Below are 24,998 nucleotides of genomic sequence, written 5' to 3'. Positions count from 1 at the left end.
CTCATCCTTTACACCCATACTGAGATACTCAACCACTCGTCCCCTGGATAACGAGTCTGAGGAATGATGAACTCGCAGAGCAAACGCTTTCTGGAATTACTGGCAGGTGTTGCGTCTTTTGACCATTTAGGAGAAAAACATTCGATATCAAAAGGCGAAGCTAAATAAAATGTTATTGTTTTTATCTGGCAATTAGATTAGTAATTACTCGGCGAAGTAATGCCGTCTCTGCTGTTGTTGACACGGATTTTTCCATTCGCAATGTCTTTTGTCTTGTTTTTTTGCGATGTAGAAAAAAGTAGCATCTAACACTCAGTTGGTGGCCAAGGATGCAGAGAATGCAATTATATACTCATTGCTCCTATTATTAGTAAAAAACGATGAGCTCTTCAAGGTTTCTAGAAGAAGAAGAAAGCAAAAAATAACTGAAAAATAAAATATATTAAGGTTACTTCCTTTCTAGTAAAAGAGAAGAATGCTTTTCATTATATCCAGCATTCCGAACCATCAGAACAATGCCTTGCCATCCATCAAAGCGTCTTTAAGTGTTTCAGTGAGGTGTCTCTCCTTGCTTGGAATAAGGACCATGCAAGATCAAGTAGCGCATCAAGAAGGCTTCCTAGCTCCTACGGTGCTCCTGAGTAGGGAATCAGATATTCTGACTAATTCATTATAGTCAATGGAGAAACGGACTTCATTAGCATTGCCATAAAGCATCAGCTCAGTGCGGTGTTTGAGCCGGGAAAGTCTCCCAAAATATCACATGATTGACAGCAACGGCGGCTCCAGGTCTGCAGATAAAGGGAGTTTATTGGAGCAAAATAAGATAAAAGCAGGTTTTTGTCACCGACCAACATCACTGTATAAAGTGCTGGGGGTTATATTACTGTATACAGAGCTGGGGGGTTATATTACTGTATACAGCGCTGGGGTTATATTACTGTATACAGCGCTGGGGGTTATATTACTGTATACAGTGCTGGGGGGGTTATATTACTGTATACAGCGCTGGGGGTTATATTACTGTATACAGCGCTGGGGGGGTTATTACTGTATACAGCGCTGGGGGGGTTATATTACTGTATACAGCGCTGGGGGGTTATATTACTGTATACAGTGCTGGGGGGGTTATTACTGTATACAGCGCTGGGGGGGTTATATTACTGTATACAGCGCTGGGGGGTTATATTACTGTATACAGTGCTGGGGGTTCAAGGAGAAAAAGATTTATAAAGAATAATTTCTGAGAAGGAACTGTTCCAGCCAGCCTGGACCGGCCATCTGGCACACTGGGCAGATGCCTTTTGGGCTGGTGGCCGTTAGGGCCACATACTTACTGTTACTGCCACTTCTAGCGACAGATCGGGCCCTGCAGTGTGCAGCATTACGGGGTTAAATTCATCGGCGCAGGTGAAGCAGCACCTTTAAGGTATTGCTGTGAAATCTCTTCCCGTAGACAATAAAAATGTTACTGGAAGTGATTTTTGAATATTTATTGAGGGAGGGCCGTTTTAAGAGATCTCGTCCAAACCTCGGCGGATAAGCCTGGAGAGAATTTAATTGGGAGACGTTAGAGCTTCTCGTCAGGGACAAGCGGGGAAAGAAGCGTGCGTCTGCGTTTAATAAGATGCAGCGACGCACGCCGTAAGTGACGGGCAGCATTCCCATTACACGTTAAAAGACTTCTCCAATTCGACTTGTTAGTTGGCGTGTCCCGACCGTGATCGGTATTGATCTCTCTTACATCTGTATTACACGCAACTTGACAGAGTGAACTCCGGGGACGCCGCGGCGAGCGTGATTGACACTCCTTGTCTCGGTATCTGACACGCGGCTTATTGTAATGCGTTCGCAGCCTTTCCCATCATCCGCCATCTAACTTAAATACACGCCGGGCGTACCAAGCACCGCGTTCATGATAAACCCCTCTTTAATGAAAAGTATAAAAAAATTATAATAAAAATATTAATAAATATATTATATATATATTAATATAAAATAATTGTTAAATTGTATCAAAATAATGGTGTTGTAAGCTGTAAGTGTAAATTAATTACATTCTAAAAATAATAATAAAAATATATGTATATATAATATATGTCTATGCATGTTACAGGTTATATGTTAAAATATAGCATTATATAAATCTGTCTGCTTAAAATGAATGGCAAAATCTGCTTATTTTGTATTAATATTCAGTAGCCAATCGCCTTAAATGGATTATGCAACCTAAAACAAAAAAAAATTATTATTATTTTTTTGTATTATTTTTATTATTATTTTTATTATTATTATTATAAAAAATGCAAGAAAACCTGGAATGTTAAGCAGTTTTTGCTTCCATTTTACATTTTGGATTTCTGTATTTTTTACGAAGTCTTTCAATGAACTTTTTATTAGATCTATATAGAAAATGTAAAGTTACATAAGCTTTCGGGACCTCCGCGGTCTCTTCTTTAGATGGCATGTGAAGAAAAGACCTCTGAATTATTATTTTATCATTTTCTTTTTTTTTTTTTTTTTACTATAAAAACAATATTAATGGCACAGAGTTGAAGAAAACGTGTTTCTTTTGTTAAAGGGATTCCAGCGAATTGTATCAGTCCACAAACCGGCCGTCAGACGCTGGTGGTGGGTACGTTGTTTTGGAGCTCCTCAGCGGCAGTAGTTTGATTTGTTGAAGTTCGAACAGTCATTTTGCCTTTTATAAGCCAAATAAGATTATTTTTTTTTTAGAATCTGGAACTTGCAAGCGGCGGCGGGATAATAAATCACCGCGTGGCTTCCATTACTTTAAAAGAACTTGGCTTTACACATGAAGGAACGTGTGGCGGGGAAGTGAGAGGCTGAGATCCCATCAAATCAAATCAAATTTATTGCAGCATAATAAAGGGGAAAGGAGTTCTGCCTGTCACGCCAAGGGCCTTAAAGAAGTCAGATTTATAGGCATGGACTCAGTCAGTGGTTAATCGGGGTCAGGAACAGCGGCCATTACTTATTTTCTAGTATGACTTTCTCAAACAAAGCAATCCATTAGGAAGGTACAACAAGTACCTGTGTACATGGTCATTGGGACCCAGCCTCCCTGATCTGTCAAGAGGCCGCTGTGACCTGTCAAGGGGCCCTACCCAGAACTGGGGTCCAGTAGCCAGCTACACATGACTGGGCCCGCGCAGCCCTGTACTTTTGTCTGGGCTCTTGGTGGCCCCTTTGTGGCCCGGTGACCCCATTGTAAGCATGGCTTGTTGTCTCTATACACATTATTGGGGCTTTTAGGGCTGTAGAACCCTGTGATACCCTCATACCCACCAAACATTATGGACTCCTAGAACCGAGGGGCATCAGGGTAGGAGAGAGAGACATCAGGATTTGGTTCCCAAACAGGGGCACTTGTATCTGTCATCCACTATTGTGTTTTCTATATAGAGTCTTTGGTTTGCCCCTTTTGCCCCTGCCTCTGTGCAATTCAAACATTGTTTCACCGAGAGCAAAGCATTATGGGGATTATGCATAAAAAGTGATTCTGGTGCAACGTGTACTTATCACCATAGCAACTGTTGATTGGATCCTTATGTTGATAAGTGTTTTCCAAAGATCTAAATAATGAAATTAAAATTAGATATGTCTGTTGCTTAATATTATACAGTAGATAGTAGTCGGATCCTTTTTATCATGCGGATAATGTACGTTTATTTACTTTTTCTTTACTTATCAAGTGACCAGAGCCAGGTTCTGCACAGTTGCTGACGGAGGTCACCAAATGGTATGGTCCTGCTGATTGGACCATTCCACTGGTTGCTATGGTGAAAAGATCACCTTTTTCAAAAGTTTGCACCGGAATCATTTGTATACCTAAACCCCAATGAGCGCACCTGGATACTTTCTGGCTCCGGCAACCTGGAGCCCCCCTTGCGGGATGCCAGCAGGAAGTCCTGCTGACGTCGGTCGGAGATGCCGCTGACATTGCGTTCATGATGACGTGGCTGGACTCCCAAGTGTAGAGTGTGCAGATATCCCTGTGTTTAGGGAACTGTCCCCTGATTGAGACTTCCCACCCTTCTTTTTAGACTGTTGTATTCTGGCCTAAGCCAACTAGACCTAGGGAGGCAGACCCAGCGGGGTGGTATAATAACAGGGAGCCAATTGCCCTATTAGCTGGCTGGGTTTCCTGTAGCGCAACTGCTCAATGGGTCGGTTAAAAGGGAGATCACTGATCTCCCCAGTCAGCCCATTAACACTATGGAGGACTGCGCCAAGTTGGCACAGCCTCCATAGTTTACCTCAGGTTGACACCATAATACTAAAGAGGGGCTGTGCCGGGATAGGACTTTCAACCCGGCAGTCAGAAGAAGGATGGCGGCACCAAGGGGGCAGCTGGTGGCAGGTCCTCCTGTATCCTCTTCACCTCCTGCCCCACTTTTGACCACCCTGTTTGGATACCAGAAATGTTGGGGATAAATTATGGGTTGTTTGGTAAGACAACGTTCCTTTTAGGAACAGAGACATCCTTTCATTTCTTCTCCAGTCGTGATGATGAAGGTCCATTTACCATGGTCACCTGCGTCGGGGGCCAAACACAGCGATGGTCTTTTTCAAAGCATTTCTATAAACGTTAATGATGACTATGAATAAACCCTGAGCACAATTTCCCATTAGTTAAAATTTGTTTGTCATTTACCATAAAGTGAGGAGGAGGGGGGGTGCTTAAATGAAAGACACTGATTATGAGTTAAAAACTTAATTGTGATGTAAATAAAGCAAAGGGTAGATGAGATCATTCATTCATTAGTATCTCATTGAGTACATTGGATTCCTCATTACTCCCATTCGGGAACAGCTCCCCCGCGCTGCGTTCTAAGTGCAATAATTAGTAAAATGGGCTTCACGTCAGCGGCTGAACGCAGAACCTTCGTATGTCTGAGTACCTAACTTGAAAATGTTGCTTTTTTTGTATTATTTAGACAAGTAAAAAATATATTCCTATAAAATAAAAAATATATATTTATAATTATTATTTTATTTAGCTGTTTTAGCCGTAAAGAACATTTCTAAAAATTAATAATAATAAAAAATAATAATAATAATAATATATTTTTTACAATTTTATTATTTAATTTTTTTTGTCGTTTCCATGGCTTCCAATATCACAATTGATGGAGTCTAGTTCGGGATTTGGCTTACCACGGGCGGTCTGATAGATAACGCACGATGTTGAATCGCTTTATTCTTCTTATTTCTCTATTATAACATTTCCTTAGAATTCTGAGATACTCAAGACACGAACCGCTTTTACTCCTGCGGTTCTTAAACTCTCTCTTTTACACTCCCGTTATTCTTGGTGGGGGTTGTTTTTTTAGTTCTTTCTTTTTTCACTTTTTTAAGGCTAAATCAAACGTGCCCCTCGCCTGTAGCTAACAGGAGCATTACCGTAAACCAGATCTCGCTATAGAATATTCATTGAGGAATGATAGGATTCTTCACGGTTCACTGGCCTTTATTTTACAGTTGAGTTGAGTCTCAGAAGCCGTTTGGGGTCTTCTTACAGATGTAAAAGTCGATATTTCCTTACAGAATGCTCGGTGACCGTTCTCAAAGGAAAACAGTTACACACAAGCGATTATCCTTCTGCAAGCGATTATCCTTCTCAAATATATCTTCATTCTTTAGTTTCCCAGCGAGACCGGGGTTATTTTATAGAGTCTAGGGAGAAGTTGTGTTGCGGCGTGGTTACCAAGAAAAGGACTTGTCTAGTCCTCCTGTCAGACTCCAAATCCCAGTTTGTTGTTAGACTAGAATGCCGGGACTTGTCTTCTTACTGAAAACCAAGGATTTGTGTTGTTTTCAAGGGACTATCACGTATAAGATAAAATAAGGGTGGGATATGCTTAGAAATGGTCGCAATTGGATGATATTTGGGAAAAATCACCAGGGTTGGGGTAGGAGTAAGCAGGGTTACTGTTGCTGCCCATACTTTTCCCAATTCCTTAAAAACATGGCACTCTAGGCAGATTTTTAGCCTATGGAACCTGGGCACAGGTTACAGGAGTTCCGACTCTACACCTGAATCAGGGCCTAGCATGGCCATCTGACGCGTTGGGCGAATGTTCCGCAGGCCACTGGACACTCAGCCAATCTGCCATTCCAGCGTGAGCACAAAAACATAGTGCGCTATTAGGTTGCCCGCTGGCCTTAAAGTGGCTGGACCACCTCATCATCCCTTAGTCCAGCCCTGGATAGGAATAAAATTGTTAGATTGTGTGCATGAACCTCTACAAGGAGCCAGGTCACTAGCAACGATTTGAAGTATAGAACGTATTTTGATCTATACATTTGCTTTTGATCTATACATTTGCTGTCAGTTCATCCATTCCCTCAGCTACAGTTCCTTTGGGTTTTTACACCGAATCAGAAAGCTTTTTTCAGAGCTGGTGTATATCTTCCAAATCACTGCAATTTAAAAGCGTGTTCCGAATATGTTTCTGCAGCGGATGGAAACAGTTCAGGGTTTAATGATATCTCTCTGTGTTCGAACAGGTATTTCAGTCACCTGCTCATTTATTTTAATTGTGACACCTGCGCAGCGCAGAGATATTTTTAAAACCTAAGCAGAATGGGAGCTTCGCAATCCTTATTCTGTTGTCTAAACTGTATTTGTGAATATTCTTCCTATTAAGTATACTGTATATTGGCATCTGTATTAACCCCTTCATGACAAAGCCCGGATGCTCTCAATGCATCGTTTTAATGGGTTAAAGGACAACCCATTATCCTTAAGGGGTTAAAGATTTCAGCCGTGACCTAGCCTGGGGCACACTGAGGCTGGTGCCCATGAGCTGCCCAGCAGGGTCACGAAAGGTGACCCCACAGTAGTGAGATGGCAGAGAATGTGAGCGAATGGTGTTAGTGTGAGTAAGTGTGTGTTAGTGAGCATACTGCAGAAAATGGCCCAATGTGTATAAATCATGCATTCGGAACGGATAAAAAAAAAGATGTGTCTTGTGCATGTGTGGGGCAATAAAATGGCATTTGTTTGAGGAACGCCCTGCCCATCTATAAGTCTAAAACTCAGAAAGAATCCTACACAGACTTCACAAAGCTCATTTTTAACTATGCATCATGTTACATATTGCAGATTTATTTCTTTTTTATTAGGTTTACTAAAAAAATTGGTTATTATTATTATTAATAATATTAGTATTTATTTTATATTATTATTATTATTATTTCTTTTTCACAATTAAATATATATATATTTTTTAAAAAGACAGAAAAAAAATCTAAGGGTATTTCTAATAAAAACTCCAACCTTAATCAGAATAGTTGGGTATTGAAAAAAGCAGACACTTTTATTACGACTTTTTTAATCCTGCTACGGTGCACAGAAAATGTTGTTGTCTGAGCGAGCGTGCCCCCCCCCAGTATCTAATTAGAAATAAAATTGGTTTAAAGCTGTTTTTGGTTAATATGATCATTCCTCAAATGATTGCTTTCTTTTGATGTAGAGTATGTCATCAAGCAAAGTTTAAAAAAAAAAAAGTAATGGCTTTGAAGTAAAATACGACATCAGAAGTGGCTGATTACTGTGCTTCACACGACAAGGCGTATAAATGTTTGAAACCGTGGTCTCCTGCAGCGTCTGCAATGTTCTTTCTTATGGAAAGCATGAGTATGATGTATGAACACGGGAAAACTCGGAAAACACGCGTGTGGTGGTTGGGTCTCGAGGTAGAAAATCCATTATTTTCCATTGACCCCGTGATGGACCTTCATAGGTTCCTTGAGGTGACCTGTCCATACCTGAGAACTTTCCATGGTAGGCTACCTGGAGCTCCCACTCTTCTAGGAACTGGCTTCATGGGGACGAGCTAGACATGCCCGGGGTGGGATAACGGTGGGGTAAGCCCCAGATAGTCCTATGTGGAGTAAGCGTGTCCTGAAGAAGCCTTGATTACTCTCTGAGACTCCTGGTCAAACCTAAAGAGTAGCCAGATCTGGACCTTCTCTCTATCTGCGGTGGGGTGGATACCACCTTGGCGCTGTTGACGTAGAATATTTTGATGTATAACAGAATCAAAAGAAAAAGATTTTTGGCTAGTAACTAGTAACTCTTCCTAGGTTCCATCTTGACCTTTTCATTCCACATGGGTGAAATAAAAAAAAATTAAAAAATAAATACAATAAAATTAAATTAAAAATAAATACGATAAAATAAAATTACAAATAAATACAATAAAATAAAATTAAAAAAATAAATAAAATTAAATTTAAAAAATGGTAAAAAAAAGAAAAAAGGTGCACTGATTTTCTGATGGCGTTTAATGTCCGATATCTTCTTTACGATGTCATGGAGACGGAATGTGACACGCAGGCATGAGATTGAAATTCACCCTGGCTACGCATGCATTAAATGTTAAAAGATCAATGTGTGCATCGAGGTTCATAGGCCGTGTTTCGGCGCGCGCCGTCATCCACGCTTGCTTCTTATCAGATGGGAACGAGGTGATTCATAAAAAAGGTTTATCTGTAACGAGCCGCTATGAGCGCTATTGTGAATACCGTCGCCCGGACCGGTATCATCCTTATCAGCTCGGATCAAGGCAACACGGTGCCGTAATATATAGCGATGGACGTTATTATACAGAAAATCGCCTGTACTTTTATTATTCAGGATTTGGTTCCTTGTACTACAAAAAATCTGGATTTGGATTCTGAAATCTCCGAAAAAATATTTGTATCTCATTTTCTACATAGCTTTTAGATGAATGAAATCATTTATTGGAATGCCCCATATTTTATATAGAATCTGCCGGCAGATCAGCCCCATTTAGATGAAAAGATTTCAACTTTAATCAGTCGTTGGTCTCGTCTTAGATTCAGGAGCCGTATGTCTATCCCATGCATGTTTAATACCCTCACTGTATTACCCTCTACCACTTCTGCTGGGAGGCTGTCCCACTTAACTACCACCTTCTAAGTATAGTAAAACTTTCTTACACTCCATCTAAGCTTTTGACCCTTTAGTTTTAGATTATGGCCTCTCGTTCTAACGTCTTTCCTCCTTTTTTTTGGAAATATTTGGTTTCCCGGTAAAGGGACTGGTTTTCTTCCTTAAAGCTGCTTTCAGCTTCAGAATGAATTGGGAATGGATACATTAACCTGTCAATCAAACGCTATGAGAACATCTCACTCGGAGAGAAGAATCGTCTCTCGCTCTCCGTGATGGAGCTGGAAATGGGATCGTGTAAAAGAAATGATTCTGCCCCAAAAAACCTTCAGCAGTCTATTCGCTCCTCTTTGGTAACAGATAATCAGGATAATCGCTGTTAAAATCTCCTTGAGCATAGCCCCAGCGCTGTATACATTAATAATAATAACCCCCAGCACTGTATACATTAATAATAATAACCCCCAGTGCTGTATACAGTAATAATAATAACCCCCAGCACTGTATACATTAATCATAATAACCCCCAGCGCTGTATACATTAACCCCAGTGCTGTATACAATAATAATAACCCCCAGTGCTGTGTACAATAATAATAACCCCCAACGCTGTATACATTAATAATAATAACCCCCAGTGCTGTATACAATAATAATAACCCCCAACGCTGTATACATTAATAATAATAACCCCCAGCGCTGTATACAGTAATAATAATAACTAGACTTTTATGCCGGCCAACTCTTCGTGTTCGTCTTCGTGGGGGGGGGGAATCTTAGTATTCCACGAATATTCGGTTTGGGCGAATATTCGTGTACATTCTTAGTGTTCGTTTTTTTTCATTTTTTTTTGAAGGGGTTAATACGGGGTTAACGCAGTACACACTACACAGCAGCTTTGGCACCAGGATTTTAAAGGTCCGTACGAGTAACTCTATTGGTCGCCAGCAATAGAGCCGATCATACGGAACTTTAACTCTTGGAGCGGGGAGATCATGGTGTCCGCCGTCAGGAGTTAAAGGGCCGTGCGAGAGATCCTATTGGTCGCCTGCAGGGGCCTCCTCTGGCCTCAACCAATCTATCTATATTTGTCGATATCTGTCTTTATCTATATAGCTGTCTGTAACTGTCTGTCTATCTATCTATCTATCTATCTATCTATCTATCTATCTGTCTGTCTGTCTGTCTGTCTATCTATATGTATATTTATCTATCTGTCTGTCTATCTATCTAGCTATCTATCTATCTGTCTGTCTGTCTGTCTGTCTATCTATCTATCTATCTATCTATCTATCTGTCTGTCTGTCTGTCTATATGTATATTTATCTATCTTCTGTCTGTCTGTCTATCTATCTATATGTATATTTATCTGTCTGTCTATCTATCTGTCTATCTGTCTGTCTGTCTCTCTGTCTGTCTGTCTGTCTGTCTGTCTGTCTGTCTATCTATCTATCTATCTCTTTGTTCTCGTAGTGTATTATTTTCTGGTTATAGATCATTCAGTATTGTGTTCAGAGACGCTTTGCCTGGCGCTGCTCCGTTAAATGCCAAAAACATTTACTTTCAGCCGTAACGTCGAGGCCAAACTCCGCTCTCGACCCCCTTCCCCACCGGCCACGGCTGTCCATGGCAATCCCAGAGCCGGCTCCTCTTCTCCTGACCCTCAGTGACCCGCGATGATGCCCCATCTGCTCCGCACATACGTGTCGTGAATAAATAATGGGATCTAAATATCCGTGTCAAGCGCACGGCGGCTCTGCGCTAATCTCCTTCCAGTTACAGTTACTGCTGACCATGGGGAGATGAGTGACGTGACTTATGGTGATGGGGGGGCTTCATCTGACCCCGTTCCGTGTTTAAAGGAAAACCGGTTCATTTACTATTATTTTCATGACCATTTAATAAGAGTCACAAGAAATATCAATAAAAACTCATTATTTTCTGTATATTAATTAAATTCTTATTTTTTTTAGAATTTTTCTATTATGCACAGCAGCTTATATTATTATAATATATACGGTATATATACATATATATATATATATACACAAAAATATTCAATATATATTATTATAGGTATTTAGGTGAACACATATCCTATAAAATTATTTTATAAATATTTTTTTTATAATTTCCTATTATGCACCGCAGCTCATATATATATATATATATATATATATATATATATATATATATATATATATATATATATATACAAACAAAATTATGAAATATATATTATTATAGGTATTTAGGTGGACACATATCCTATAAAATCCCTCAATCATTTGTAGTGTAATTTCCAAATTTCAAATTTGGGTTTTTAGCCATTTTACCACCTCTGTTGGAAGCTTAGTCTATGTATCCACTCATCTTACTGTCAACATTTTTTTTTTTTTTTGCTGCCTACAAATGCCCCCCAAACTCGTAGTGTCTTCAAAGCGTGACCCCTGGTTCTAGATACCATCAGTATATAGAAAACCTTCCTGGTCCATTTTAACTTTTTTTTTTCTTGTTCTACGAAATCAGTCAATCAAGCAAAATTTAAGACAGTTTCATTAGAATTAGATTAGATTCTTGGATTAGTTAATGATGGCCCTGACACAGGCTGCAACCCATTTCTGTTTTCATAGGGGAACTTTTAACCCCTTAAAGACAGAAGATTGAATTATACGTCCCTGGAAAACCAGCACCTGTCCTGACAGATTCCAAAGAGATAAAAAGATAAGTTGATAGCTATATATATATATATTGTTTTTTGCGGCATATCAGGGGAGCAGAGGGGAATATCTATGTATTTGTGTATTTTTTCTTTAAAAATACATTTTTCTTTAAAATAGCACCAAACTTTAAGGGTCCGGCGTATATCTGAACCAATACGATATATTGGGCAGTCCGTTCCTGAGCACCAGATGAACACAGAGAATGAATTACTATCACTATGTATCCTTCCCATGACAGAATGAAAACCTCATGGAAATTCACTACCGTAGTATATACCGTATATAGAAATCCATACAGTATACCCTGTATATAAATATATATATATATCCTTTTACCGCATTAATAATATAGCCAATTAAAAAAAAAAACAATTTAATCTAAAAAGAAGAAGCACAAAAAGTAAGCCTAAAGAAAAAAAAAGAATAAAAGAACAGGGAGTGGAGTAAAACACAGTGGGGTTATATTTTTATGTTATATATATATATAGTTTTTCGGAATAACTTGTTTAAAAGTATGAATAATTAATGTATACTCAACAAATATATAATTAAGACTGTAAGTGGCATTTTGAGTCTCGTGGAGCACGTCGGGGAAACATTCTTTCTATATTTAATGAACCCCGTTGTGTTGTTAGCAGCGGGGCTGCCAGATTTATTCGGATAATAGGATTTTTCCTTGTTCCTTCTGCTTACTCATCAGGTTCCCCTGCGTCTTCCAGGCAGTAAGTTTAAGTCCCGGACAGAAATATGGATCTCTTTAACCCGCTGAAAATGCTCTCTGGTCGCCGTATCTCTTTAGTGACGTCTAGACAGCAGCTCGGTCCACTATAACTCCCAGTATGCTCAGCCAAACTTCAGAAACTCTCCCTGCGCTCAGCCTGCCTGGCAAGATCTTTAACATTGGGTTGGCAAATTTGGCAACTCCCGTGGAGTATGAGGGAAGCATACGGCTGACCCTGATGGGTGTCGCAGTCCAGAAGATCCAGAGACCGTGATATTTCTCCCTCGTCTCCTGCGCTGCGATAAATAATATAAATATAATACGAATAAAGGGTCATTTTTATTTTACATCCCCAAGCAATGCTATTTCTAGATTGTACCCTCCCTCTCTCCCCATTGTACAACGCTGCAGTATACGACGGTGCTATATGAATCACTAAGTAACGGTGCTAAAGTTCCATGTATTCTATTTGTTGTGGCGTTTTAACACCATATCTGGGAACATTCTGGATTTTGCGCTTTCCTTCCACTTAGCCTTCAATGTCGTTGGACCACCCACAACGTCCGAGTGACCGGCCAATGGCGTCAGCGAGACCTCCAACCCGCAAAGGTGGGCTCCAGGTAGCCGGAGCCAGAAAGTTCCTAGAGCAGTCCACCTCTGCCAAAGATGTGGTAACAAAACCTCAGATGACCCTGGATTTTCTCTACCATTCTTGGTTGTTGAATCCAAGCCATCTCAACATTCTTCTTCTCTCCAGCCATCATGTCCTCTTCTCATAGGTCCTCTTCCACCATTTTCTCTCTCGCTACCCTTCCGCCACCTTTATGTCAATCAGGACAAACGGCGCCCCTTAACGAACACCCCCTACACTCCTTGAGGCTTCAACATTCGGAAACCTTCGTATCTCCAAAACGTGCAAAAAGGAAACAGAACAGGAACTTTCTTTAGAGTCAAAAATTTAAACTTTATTTTTCTTCAAAGCCTCATATATTTTTTATTTACCGGAATTTAACCACACTCTTTTTAGGTTGCGGTGATTTGGGAGGATTTAGAATATTTTCTCTCTTTTTTTTTCTCCCTATTTTCATTTTTGTGGACTGGATCCTCTTAAAATCTCCATGCCTCTTTTCGTGTACCACGACGATCCGGCCCTTTGGTGCCTCCGTGGTCCAGGACAACGAAATGCAAATGAAGCATTAAAATGTAACTTGGCTCATTTGCATAGACTTTGCATACGATGACGTTTCATGAAGTTTAATCTATTTCTTGAATTCCCGTCAGCGGATGTCTTGTGTTTTCGCGCAAAATGTTTATTTCTGTCGAATATTTGAATTCCCAGCACGGACAGAAAATTAATTTGACCGACTCTGAGCGTATAGATGATTGTTAATGTGTAATGTGTACTATTCCAGAGCCCAGTTACCTTCTTTTTTTTATTGCTAAAATCACACTTTATTGTAGCCATTTTTCCACCGCCGTTTCTTTTTCGATCTCCAGAACAATTGCTTTCTCGAAGACTCAGAAATCCCGGCTAAAAATACATTCTAAGCCAAATGTCCTGAAAATTGCTGCATCTCAGGTACCCTGTAGGATGAAACAGTAAATTATACAAAATTACCAGCATTACATTGTCTATAACTGCAAGGGGGGGGTCCAAATAAAACGAGAAAATGTGTTAAATGTCGATTATCTAGATTCTTTGAAAAAGAAACAGGTGGGTTTTATACTATAGCGGAAGAACGTGGTCTTTATCTTGGCCAAGTCACTCTCCTGGTTGGAGTAGAAGAGGACAATAATCCCAGGAGCTTCCAGGGAACAAAAATATACAAAAACTTTTGGTGTCCTCCAGCGGTAACATTTCCAAAAACCTAAATAAATGTGTAAAAAAGTTTTTACCAGACCCATGCATGATCCACACTTTCCAAAAACTGTGTCGTGTGCTGCTGGGACGTGTGGAATTTGGGTGGCCGGTGGGGAGAGCTTTGGAGTTACATCTTGTCCTGCCCACTGGCGTTGCGGCGTCGGTGGTGTACTTATCTATGACCTAGGGCAGCACCCTCAGCCACTCACTCCGTGGCCATCATCTTCAGTACAGGGTGCAGGGATGTGATGTCATATGCCAGTGCTCCGTGTCATAAAGGTGCCAGCACTATGGTGTAGGTGGACCGGTTGAGAAAGATCTCCCCTGCCACTCGACCATTGAAGAAGCAGCACACCGTACTGCGACTCCCCAGGGCCTGCCACCCTAATCCATCATACATCACTGTGTGATGTCACAACACGCTACACTCACGGCACATGCTGACCTATCGGTATCAGCCATACTCTAGCTATGTTTAACCCATAGTATGCATTGGGATACTGGTTGGAATTCCAGGCCAACAGGACAGTCCCGACCAAACCAGACTTTCTTTCACATTTTTTTTTTGAATAGTTTTTGATCGGCGTAGAAACCAAATCCTGAAAAAAAAACCCAGTGATTTTCAGAATTAAGTTAAAAAATTCGCTTCTCCCCGGTTTTCAGCGTCCGCTGAGACGTTAATCTGAGTGCATGCGGATATAATCAGCGAGGGGGGGGAGGCGCGGTACAGAAAAATAGCTACAAGATTACATTTTCTAGCTCGTCAGAAGCGGTATTTATTTTATTTTACCTTTTCACACATCTGTTTCTAAGAAAGACACATGGCGGCGTTTTTACCAAACTTTAGATCCCAACACTCAGTAGTAGTCGTCTGTTTAAAATCTGTATGGTGGCTGGTCCGCTGTGGGCAATAAGGCTTCAAAATTAGAAAGATTTATACTTTTTATAGTTTTTAATTCATAGATCACATATTTATATGTAAAGGGACTGTTTATAATTCCTGACACCCCCACTATAGAAGAATGGATGTTACCAAAAACTTACCAATGTTACCAAAAAATTGAGTGACCCTAACCCTCTGTGAGTGCTTTAATATGCATGAAAACACTTACCTGACGCTGGCGAGAAAACGCTACCATTTAATGCAATGAGAGCACTTTCCACATATGCTCACGGGGGTCTCAACGCTGGAGCGGCCAATCAGTGGCAAGAAAACGCTTCCATTGAAAGCAATGGAAGCACTTTTCACATATGCTCACTGGGGGTCTTAACGCTGGACATGAAGGGTAATAAGTATATCCTGTGCACCGAGATGTGTCCCCCACAATCGGCACAACGTTTAGGCAGGGGGCAAATGTATATGGGGGCGTCATTATGTAGATTTACCCCATGCATGTGTAAAAGGTCAAATGTAAAGGGCCCACACCGCTATCCTAGGCCTTAAAATGTTATATCAAATACAGGGTGGGTTATTTACTTAAATCCCAAGAGGGTTTTTTTTGTATAAAAAGTTATTCTGGTGCAAGCTCTCCACAATGGAGCGTTCTATCGGTTGCCATGGCGGTTGCTCGACATTTTTCTTTCGATTACACCCATTAGATCAGATTGACCTACTTAACGTATCACCGTAACACAGGAGAACTGTATTGTCTCGCACATTAGTAAAAATTGATCTTTTTTTAGGCATTTAGTAGAAAAGTAAATTACAAATCGTTCCAAAGTCATCTATCTCACTTCTTCTCAGTTCAGCACCAAAAAATTGCCTTTTTTTTTTTCTTTTCTCACGCAAAGGCTTTCCACTTAAATAAAACATTCATTTCAATCTCTAGAATGCTAAACAGATGTCTTTTCAGCTTATATGGCAATAACCTATCAGTACGTGGCTTTTTGGGGGTCACATGGCAATAAAATATTCCCGGCTAAAAATATGAACGAGGCAAAAAAATAATTATTTCCAGGAAGGGTTTAAGAATTCAACAGAACTAAGAGTGGTGCTTCTAAAACTTAATTTAGTATTAAAGTTAATTTCAAAGTCGGTGAGATGACTAATCTATTCTGATATTGTAACTGGGCAAATCCATTCAGTTTTTGTCCAGATTTACATTTCACGGCTTCCATAATTATTAAAGTTGTTGAGATCTGACACATTCTGTCAATTCATGTATTATTAAAAGGAGTTGAAACTACAATGCCGTCACATTCAGGGGTTTCATGAAATAATAGAGCTTGTGAAACAGATATTATTAATTTTAAATGAAAACCGTTGTGTTTCAGCCAATAACCTGTTGGATCCAATGCCGGTGATGGATATATTGCGGATAATTGTGCAGCAATTCTTGCATACTTGAATATATGAATATATAATATATAATATATATATATGTTCGGGAGGGTATTTGCCCTTTTCCTTTGTCCAGCTTATGGTCATACCTGGGAACTCTCCCGGTTTTACCCAGAGACTCCTGGCGAAGTCCCACTTCTCCGGTTCTCCCGGGCGCGGCACTCAATCTTCCCGTTGGGGGGGTGGCGTTTAGCCACGTCTACTCCCCATCCTATTTAACCCCTCTACAAATTCAAGTTGTTTGGGATTAGCCCCGCCCACGCATGTGACTAGCCCAGCCCATGCATGTGGCTAGCCCTGCCCATATACATAGCTAACACCGCCCCTCACATTGATAGCCCTGCCCCTTTTGCTAAGAGGAAGATCCCAGGTATGCTCTTGGCAAGTGGCTCATTTGGTTTTGGGTACCATTTGGAAACCTCACTAATGTCTTCTGTCTGTTGCAGAGAGAACAGCGTTAACCACGTCATCAAGCAGAGACTGTCTGCAGGCGGGAGAGGCTTGCAAGAGCAACCACAGCTGCAGTTCCAATTTACGGACCCTTCGCCAGTGCATTGCAGGCAACGGCGCTAACAAACTGGGGCCCAATGCCAAGAACCAGTGCAAAAGGACGGTCACGGCGCTCCTCTCGAGCCAGCTCCACGGCTGTAAGTGCAAACGTGGCATGAAGAAGGAGAAGAACTGCCTCAACATATACTGGAGTATTCACCACACCCTGATGGAAGGTAATAGAATAATTAATTTCAGTCACAAAGAATGTGTCCAGATCCCCTTGATACAAAGCGAAACATATCCACAACAAATACAAACGTTACTCATATCTTTTAAACCCAACACGTTATCATAAAGTTCTTCCTTTCTCCTGTTTTCTCAACGGCTAACACAGTACAAACCCATTTATCATGACACTAAAATTGCAGCCCATGCTTTTTCCACCACCCATTTACTGTACGTTTAGAGGGGTCCGTAAAACTGGCCCTCGGTATCCTTCCTATACAACCTCAAATGATATTCTGACATGTAATGGATTATCTCGAGGGATCTACGTTTTGTGCTTGTTCCTCTACTGTGTGCCTTCCAGCTCAATTCTGTTGCTGCTGTTAAAGCCCCCCGTAGACCAAAAAACCCGAGTGTCTTTAGGTCATCCTCACACCTCTGCTGGGACGGCGTAGACCTACGCAAGTCTATGTTTGCCCTTGACTAAGCCACCATGCTGAGAATAACTCTTATGGGAACCAAGGAACCATGTTCTGGTCTTATTACCACGAGATGATGCTGACAGCAGAACTACACTCCAGAAAGTTCACCAACATTGAGATGTTCCTGCTGGTCTCTTGAAGGATCTAGCTCTTCATAAGCTACACATGGTCACCATATCATTTAAGATGCAAACCCTTTTAACTAACCGCAAGCATAGGCATACCTTTCCCCCAATAATGACAGTCGCCGCTGCCCGCAACGTTACCAAGGCCTAAATGGAACCGAGAGACCGCAGTAGAGCTCCGACTGCGCAATAAAAGCGTTATTGTTTGTTGTGCTAATAAAACTAATTATGTTTCCATTTGTTTTGCATAAACTCTCCTCGATACTTTATTGCAGCTAGAAGGTCTAGGGCAGCGGAATTTATCCAAATAAGTCGCAAATTGCAGAGACTGGCATCGCTCCCAGTAGCGTGTTTCCATGGCGATAGATTCACGCGCCTGAAACCTGAGTTCCATTGTTACAATACAGTACATCATTTACGTTAGAGAACCCGGACATCCATACCTGTCCCCACGCAGTCTGTTTTTGACTCTTAAGTCCCGTTATCCACATCTGGTGACTGAGGATGAAGAAAAATGAATTAATAATGAGAATATTCCAAAAAAATGGTTGCTAGAAAAACATATAAAAAAAAGATATTTGACCTGTAGGGGTGAACATAAATGGTGCAACTTAGATCATTGACTGGATCTTACGGAGCACGACGTCGTACATGAAACTCTATGATCCGTTGCCGACATTCCAACAGGAGACCTTATGTGTGGCCATCACTGGTAGGAGGCCTGAAGGTTTCTTGCCATAACAGATTCATTGACTGAAAAATAAGTCTACTTAAGGGACCCCAAATCATCCGACTCCCGTTCCTTGGTATGGGGCTATAATTCTTTACTGGGTTCCACCACCTGGTGTCAGCCGTATTAAAGCAAAGGCCCTCCTGGACAGACCTATGTTTGGATCGCAGCATAGGGCACTTAGTCGGGTTGTTTAATCGTAGGCACGTCTAAGAGTATTAGACGTGCCTAATCATTCTCCATTCCGCTCTTCCTTCCATCCGGCAGGCCTATGGTTAACAGACTTTTATGTTTATAATGGAAGTGAGCGAGTTATATGAGTATCTGACAAACAGAAATGTGTGGAATTCCATAAAATTGTTCATTTTATCTTTAGGTATAAATCTCCCGGAGAGTTCGCCGTATGAGCCATTTGTACGGGGGTTTGACTACGTCAGGCTGGCTTCCATCACGGCAGGTAAGTGTCTGTGTTAGTAAATATATATATATATATATAGTATATGACTTCCTACCTCCTTGCTTCGCTGTAGAGCGGCCCAGCGGCTTTATAATAAATACATTTGCAGCGAGACACTTTCCGGTTGGTTTATTTTAAAACCTCCTTTTGTTTTCCTGCCCGGTGCACACGCATCACGATGGAAACTTCACACATTTACACCGCAACGAACGAAAAGGATGAGAAACTGCATGAAGGCCATGAAAGAACTATTAAAAAAAAAAGACCTAGAAAGATAATAAACGCGCTGCCTTTTGTGTATTTTTCTGCATTATTTCCATCTACAATACCTTACAATAATTAACGTTAATAGAAGGCAAGGCATTCGCTTCAAACACATCGTAGATCTGGGAATCGTCCACAGCCAAGAGTCACGATTTATTTTGGTCTATAAAAGACAGTATTTATTAAAATGTATAAAATCCTATATTTGTAGTCATTATTCTTCATTATTTTGACCTTTTCTTATGGGAATGAAGGTTTTTAGATCGTGTATACGATGCTGCCGGGAATTTTTTAGTTCTAATTCAGTTCCCGTGCTTTTTTGGGGGTTCAGTAAGACGTGAAATGCCGGAAGAAAGCAGTGGTGATTGTTTTCTGGTTTCACTGGAGTCATAAGCTCTAGAGAGGTAAACTCATAGACCGGCTCTTTGGGGAGGGGGTAATAATGTATATCACTGACTCGGACGGCTGATGGTAATTTATATTTCTGCTGCTGGAAGAAAATCCATAAAGAAAGGTGATTTTTTTTCAGGTATTAAACATGCCAGTATTCTGTGCTTTTTTTTTAAAAATATTTTTTCAGACTTTATTCTTTCTCTTTCTCTCTTCTCTCTTTTTCTTTTTTTCTCTCTCTCCTCTCTTTTTCTTTTCTCTCTCTCTTTCCTCTCTTTTTCTTTTCTTTCTCTCCTTTTTCTTTTTTTCTATCTCTCTTTTTCTTCTCCCTCTCTCTCTCTCTTTTCTCTTTTTTCTTTTCTCTCTCCTCTCTTTTTTCTTTTATTTCTTTCTCTCTTCTCTCTTTTTTTCTTTTATCTCTTCTTTTTTTCTCTCTTCTCTCTTTTTTTCTCTCTCTCTTCTCCCTTTTTTCTTTTCTCTCTCTCTTCTCTCTTTTTTATTTTCTTTCTATTTCTCTCTCTCCTCTCTTTTTCTTTTCTCCCTCTCTCTTCTCTTTTTCTTTTCTTTCTCTCTCTTATTTATTTTTCTTTCTCTCTCTCTCTCTCTTTTCTTTTTTGTCTCCTCTCTTTTTTCTTTTATTTCTTTCTCTCTCTCCCCGCTCTCTTTTTCTTTTATTTCTCTCTTCTCTCTTCTTTTTTATCTCTCTCTTCTCTCTTTTTTCTTTTCTCTCTTCTCCCTTTTTTCTTTTCTTTCTCTCTCACTCTCTTCTCTTTTCTCTCTCCTCTCTTTTTTCTTTTATTTCTTTCTCTCTCTCCCGCTCTCTTTTTCTTTTATTTCTCTCTTCTTATTTATCTCTCTCTTCTCTCTTTTTTCTTTTCTCTCTCTCTCTCTCTCTCCTCTCTTTTTTTCTTTTCTTTCTCTCTCTCCTTTCTCTGTTAATAGGGTAGATATATGTACTCAGTTCTACGTGTAATAAATCAATCCATTTACCAAGTTACTTAATCTTCCCTTGTTTCTAAAGACAGAGAAGTTCCAAATAATAGCCGGCTTCCTGAGTCTGTGTAAAGAAAATACAAAATACATATGGAGTTGCTATGATGTCATCAAACTAGTTGATGAAACAGACTGTGAATTTCAAATTTTGCTGATGGGGGTATTGCTTAAAGACGTTTATGCCCCCCCCCCAGAAGATGAAATCAGTAAATATTCTGGATCTCACATAAATAATAATTGCCTGAAAACAATATTCTTTCCACTTTTTATTCTGTGAGAGCTTGTCTGAGAGCCCAATAAATCCACAAAGTGGGAGGTTGGGAAGACTTTGGACAGTAGGCTCCGGAGAGAATAACCGACTTGTTCTATAAACCACCCAGCAAGTTTGGGAAAGAAATAATGGAATGATATCATCCCAAACCACCTGCTTTCAATTACCGAACATCTCCCTTAGGGTCCTGAAGAACTGTATGTGCAGCCCCCGTAACGTTGAAAGATGTGGATTTATGCGCTGTGAGCAGTTCCTCGCCAGAAACACACGGAAGATCAGGCACTAAGGAAATCTTTGGATGATCGATGGAGATATTAAGTGACCAGATGTCCTTATTTCTTAGGACTAACTCAAGAAACGCGTTTCAGTAGTCAGAAATGATTGCCCCCCCTCCCTTTTTTTTAGGAAAACAATCATCACATATGTTATTTGGTCTTTAGAACCTGCCCGGGGAGATGAGTATTAATACCACGTTTTGTTTTTGAGGATAGAAATGGTACATCTGGTGTTGTCTATTTTTTTTTTTTTAGCAGTAATTAATAGGCTGCTTGGTTTTAGCCGTAAAGAATTGGTGGCTGTAATATAATGTCATGCGCGTCAGAGACCTCGGACTGCAATTATGGATCTTTAAAACAGATCATTTGTATTAGAACTTGGCTATGATTCAATGTATCGGCCACCAGACGTTATAAGAGATTTTGAGATCTAGGCAAAGGGCTATGTCTGCTCTTCCTTACTGAGAGGGTGGCAGATAATTGGAACAGCCCCCCAGTAGAAGTGGTTGAGGGTAATACAGTGAGGGTATTAAACATGCATGGGATGGGCATACGGCTCCTGAATCTAAGACGAGTCCAACGACTTATTAAGGTTTGAGTCCAGGGCCGGCCCAAGGCATTATGCCACCTGGGGCGAAGTTTAAAATGCCGCCCTCCCCCCATTATCTACCCTTCCTCTCCCTCCCTCCCTCCCTATTATCTACCCTACCCCTCCCCCCTTTGTACTTACCGTTCAGCAGTCCTTCAATGAATCTCCCTGCTCGGTCTCGGTGCCGCCTTGTAATGCTGAGCACCGGAAATTATGTCATCTTCCGGCGCTCAGCATTACAAGCCGGCACCGAGAACGAGCTAGAGGGCTTGAAGAGGAGAGTGCAGTTTGGGGCAGCAAAGTACCGCCTCTTCAAAAGTGCTGCCTGGAACAATTGCCCCACTCGGCTCCATTGTAGGGCCGGCCCTGTTTGAGTCTTTACAGCAGGAGAAACGGGCAGACTAGACGGGGGGCGATTGGGGCCGATCTGCCGGCAAGTTCTGTGTTTCACTGAGATGTTGGTGATAGAAGCAACTGCAGAGATTCGGGGGGCTTCCTTGGGGAATGGAATTGTGTTTTTGAATATGGGTGGGATTTGTAGCCCAGACGTACTCCGTTACATGATGTAGAGGCCAGGAATGACATCATATTTCCGCGAACTCAACCACTCATACCCCCAGGGGAAATGTAAAAGGGTCTCGGAGGCCTTGAACTCTTTTGGGGATTAGTGGGTAATGCTAGCCTAGGTCAGACTATATAATCTGCGCCACGCAGCCGCTAGGACAGATATAACAGGGATCTCTCCACTCTTACCGCGTTATTCCTGCCGCTGGTCTCGTCGTAGATTCGGGAGCCATATGCCTACCCCATGCATGTTTAACTCCCCTCGCTGTATTAGTCTCTACCACCTATGCTGGGAGGCTGTTCCACTTATCTACCGCCCTCTCTGTAAAGTAAATATTGTTCATCTTTGACTTACTGTTCATTTCTTGACATCCTCTGCAGGTTCAGAGAACGAAGTTACGCAAGTGAACCGCTGCCTGGATGCCGCTAAAGCTTGTAACGTGGATGAAACGTGCCAGCGGTTGCGAACTGATTATGTCACCGTGTGTATTCGCCATTTGCCACGGACTGGCTTTTGCAACCGCTCCAAGTGCCACAAAGCCTTGAGAAAGTTTTTTGACCGCGTGCCTGCGGAGTACACCAACGAGCTGCTCTTCTGCCCTTGCGAGGACACGGCATGCGCGGAACGCAGAAGACAAACCATTGTTCCGGCTTGTTCTTATGAATCAAAGGAGAAGCCCAACTGCCTCACCCCGCTTGACGCTTGCAAGGAAAATTACATCTGCAGGTAGGAATATTACTGCGATTTTAAGATTCTCTGACTCCGACCGGACTGGCCATCTGGCACACCGGGCAAAAGCCCAACACTCAAACCGACCCGTGGCAACCAGTGGCAGACGGGATGCTGCCGGCGGCTAGATATGCCTGACCACATGCTACGTGAGAATAAAAACATGTGGCCGCCCATACCTACCCATTGGTCGGATTTACGTCATCGGGCCTTAAAGTGCCAGGGCGTCCCGTGATTGCCAGTCCAGCCCTGATACATAATTAACAAAATTATATCATATTATTCTTCAAATTATTTCAGGCTAAAATGGTCAAAATACACTACAAAGATCTAGGATAGATTATGACGGGGGGGGGGGTGCATTTACTCCGGGAAGGGATCTTGTGATGGGATTATTGCTGCCCTAATGAGAAGTAGGCCAGACCAATGGCAAATTACTTGCCTCCGACCACTCGCGTATGAGGTGAACCCTACCTTTTTTGTACATTTTTTATTATTTCATTGTTTTTTTTAATTTTCCATGGATATTTTGTGAGCCGGGAGCATGAGATTTGCTTTTCGAATCGTAGCCAAACTTCATTCCCCCCCCCCCGGATAAAGAAGAAAAAAAATAAAAACTGACCCGGAGACCCAGGGAAGCAGGACTTCACCAGGAGACTCCGGGTCAAACACAGATGGTTCCTAGGTGTGCCCATCAGCCAAATTATCCCGATTTGGTTGATATACCCTAGTCTAGCGGAGGAACCTCTAAGACCTTCCGTTACTCAACAATGGTGGCAAAACGTGGCAATAATACTTTTCCTAATCAGCATACTCCCTTGGTATTGTGACAACCGCTTAAACCAGAACAGCCTAGTTTGATTTCAAATATCCAAGAGGCCTTTCATCTTTTCTCCATGTCCATTGACTGTAAGATCCTAGCGAACTATCTCTGTAAACATTCGCCGTCCAACTCAAAGCCAGGCAGCAGAGCGGCATCGGTGGCTTCTGCTGATTGAAACGTATCATTACGGGTTAATTATCGCTGGCCACGGGACGTCTCGTTTTCTCCTGATGTTCCGTAAAAAAGGTTCCCCCCGAATTAGCATCGGATTAAAAGATCAAGCCTCGCACGTCCTCGCGGGCTCCTAGCGGCCATCATCTATGAGTGATTATGTCAAAAGTATTTTCGGCACAAAGTCAATAGCAATTTGAAGGCGGTTGTATGGATGCTGTTACCGTTTGCTTAAGGCGCATTAAGCACCCCACGCGAGCCGCCTTTCATTTCGCGATATCGACTGCATGCGACGATCGCTTCTGCTAAAGTGCCTGGAACCGCTTGCTCGATACATCGTTATCCCGTTCATCTTAAAATACGGAAAGGGAGAAAAAATAATAATAATTAGATCGGTGTCTGAAAGCACGCTGGGAATTATTTGATGTGTGAATAACCGGGGTCTCCGGGGGGGGGGGGTTCTTATAGTTATCATAAAAGCTAAGCCAGCACCGTACTGGTTTTTACATAAAAAGATGGAATCCCTAGGTATTGATTGCATTGATCTAGGTACAGAGGTCTTATGTCGGGTGGGGGGGGCCTTCGCTTATGGCAGACAACATAACAAGTATTCATATGAGCAAAATAAATATTGATCCGGAACGTCTAGCTGATTGAGTTTTCGAATGGTTAAATTCCATGCCTGCACCATCGCACACGGGTCAATAGCATCATCATTTCTATTTATTTTTCTTTAATGCCTATTACATCACTCTGTAAGGAGCTTGCCCTAAAAAAGCACAATTTAGAAAAATAAAAATGCTATGTTTTTTTTGCCAGATTTACTA

General features: G+C 41.3%; 1 protein-coding gene across 1 annotated transcript in view; it reads left to right on the top strand.

Annotated features, from left to right (window-relative positions):
• The window catches only part of GFRA4 (GDNF family receptor alpha 4), a 167,499-nt gene that overhangs the window by 128,990 nt on the left and 13,511 nt on the right, over positions 1–24,998 (top strand). Inside the window, exons 3-5 of the mRNA XM_053458114.1 lie at positions 17,037–17,315; positions 19,021–19,101; positions 22,829–23,174. Of these exons, the coding sequence (XP_053314089.1) occupies positions 17,037–17,315; positions 19,021–19,101; positions 22,829–23,174 (706 nt within the window). The remainder of the gene's footprint in view (positions 1–17,036; positions 17,316–19,020; positions 19,102–22,828; positions 23,175–24,998) is intronic.

This window comes from Spea bombifrons, chromosome 1 (assembly GCF_027358695.1).
Source record: "Spea bombifrons isolate aSpeBom1 chromosome 1, aSpeBom1.2.pri, whole genome shotgun sequence".
NCBI lineage: Eukaryota > Metazoa > Chordata > Amphibia > Anura > Pelobatidae > Spea > Spea bombifrons.
Note: the sequence above shows the minus strand (reverse complement) of the source record. Positions and strands in the feature narration are given on the sequence as shown.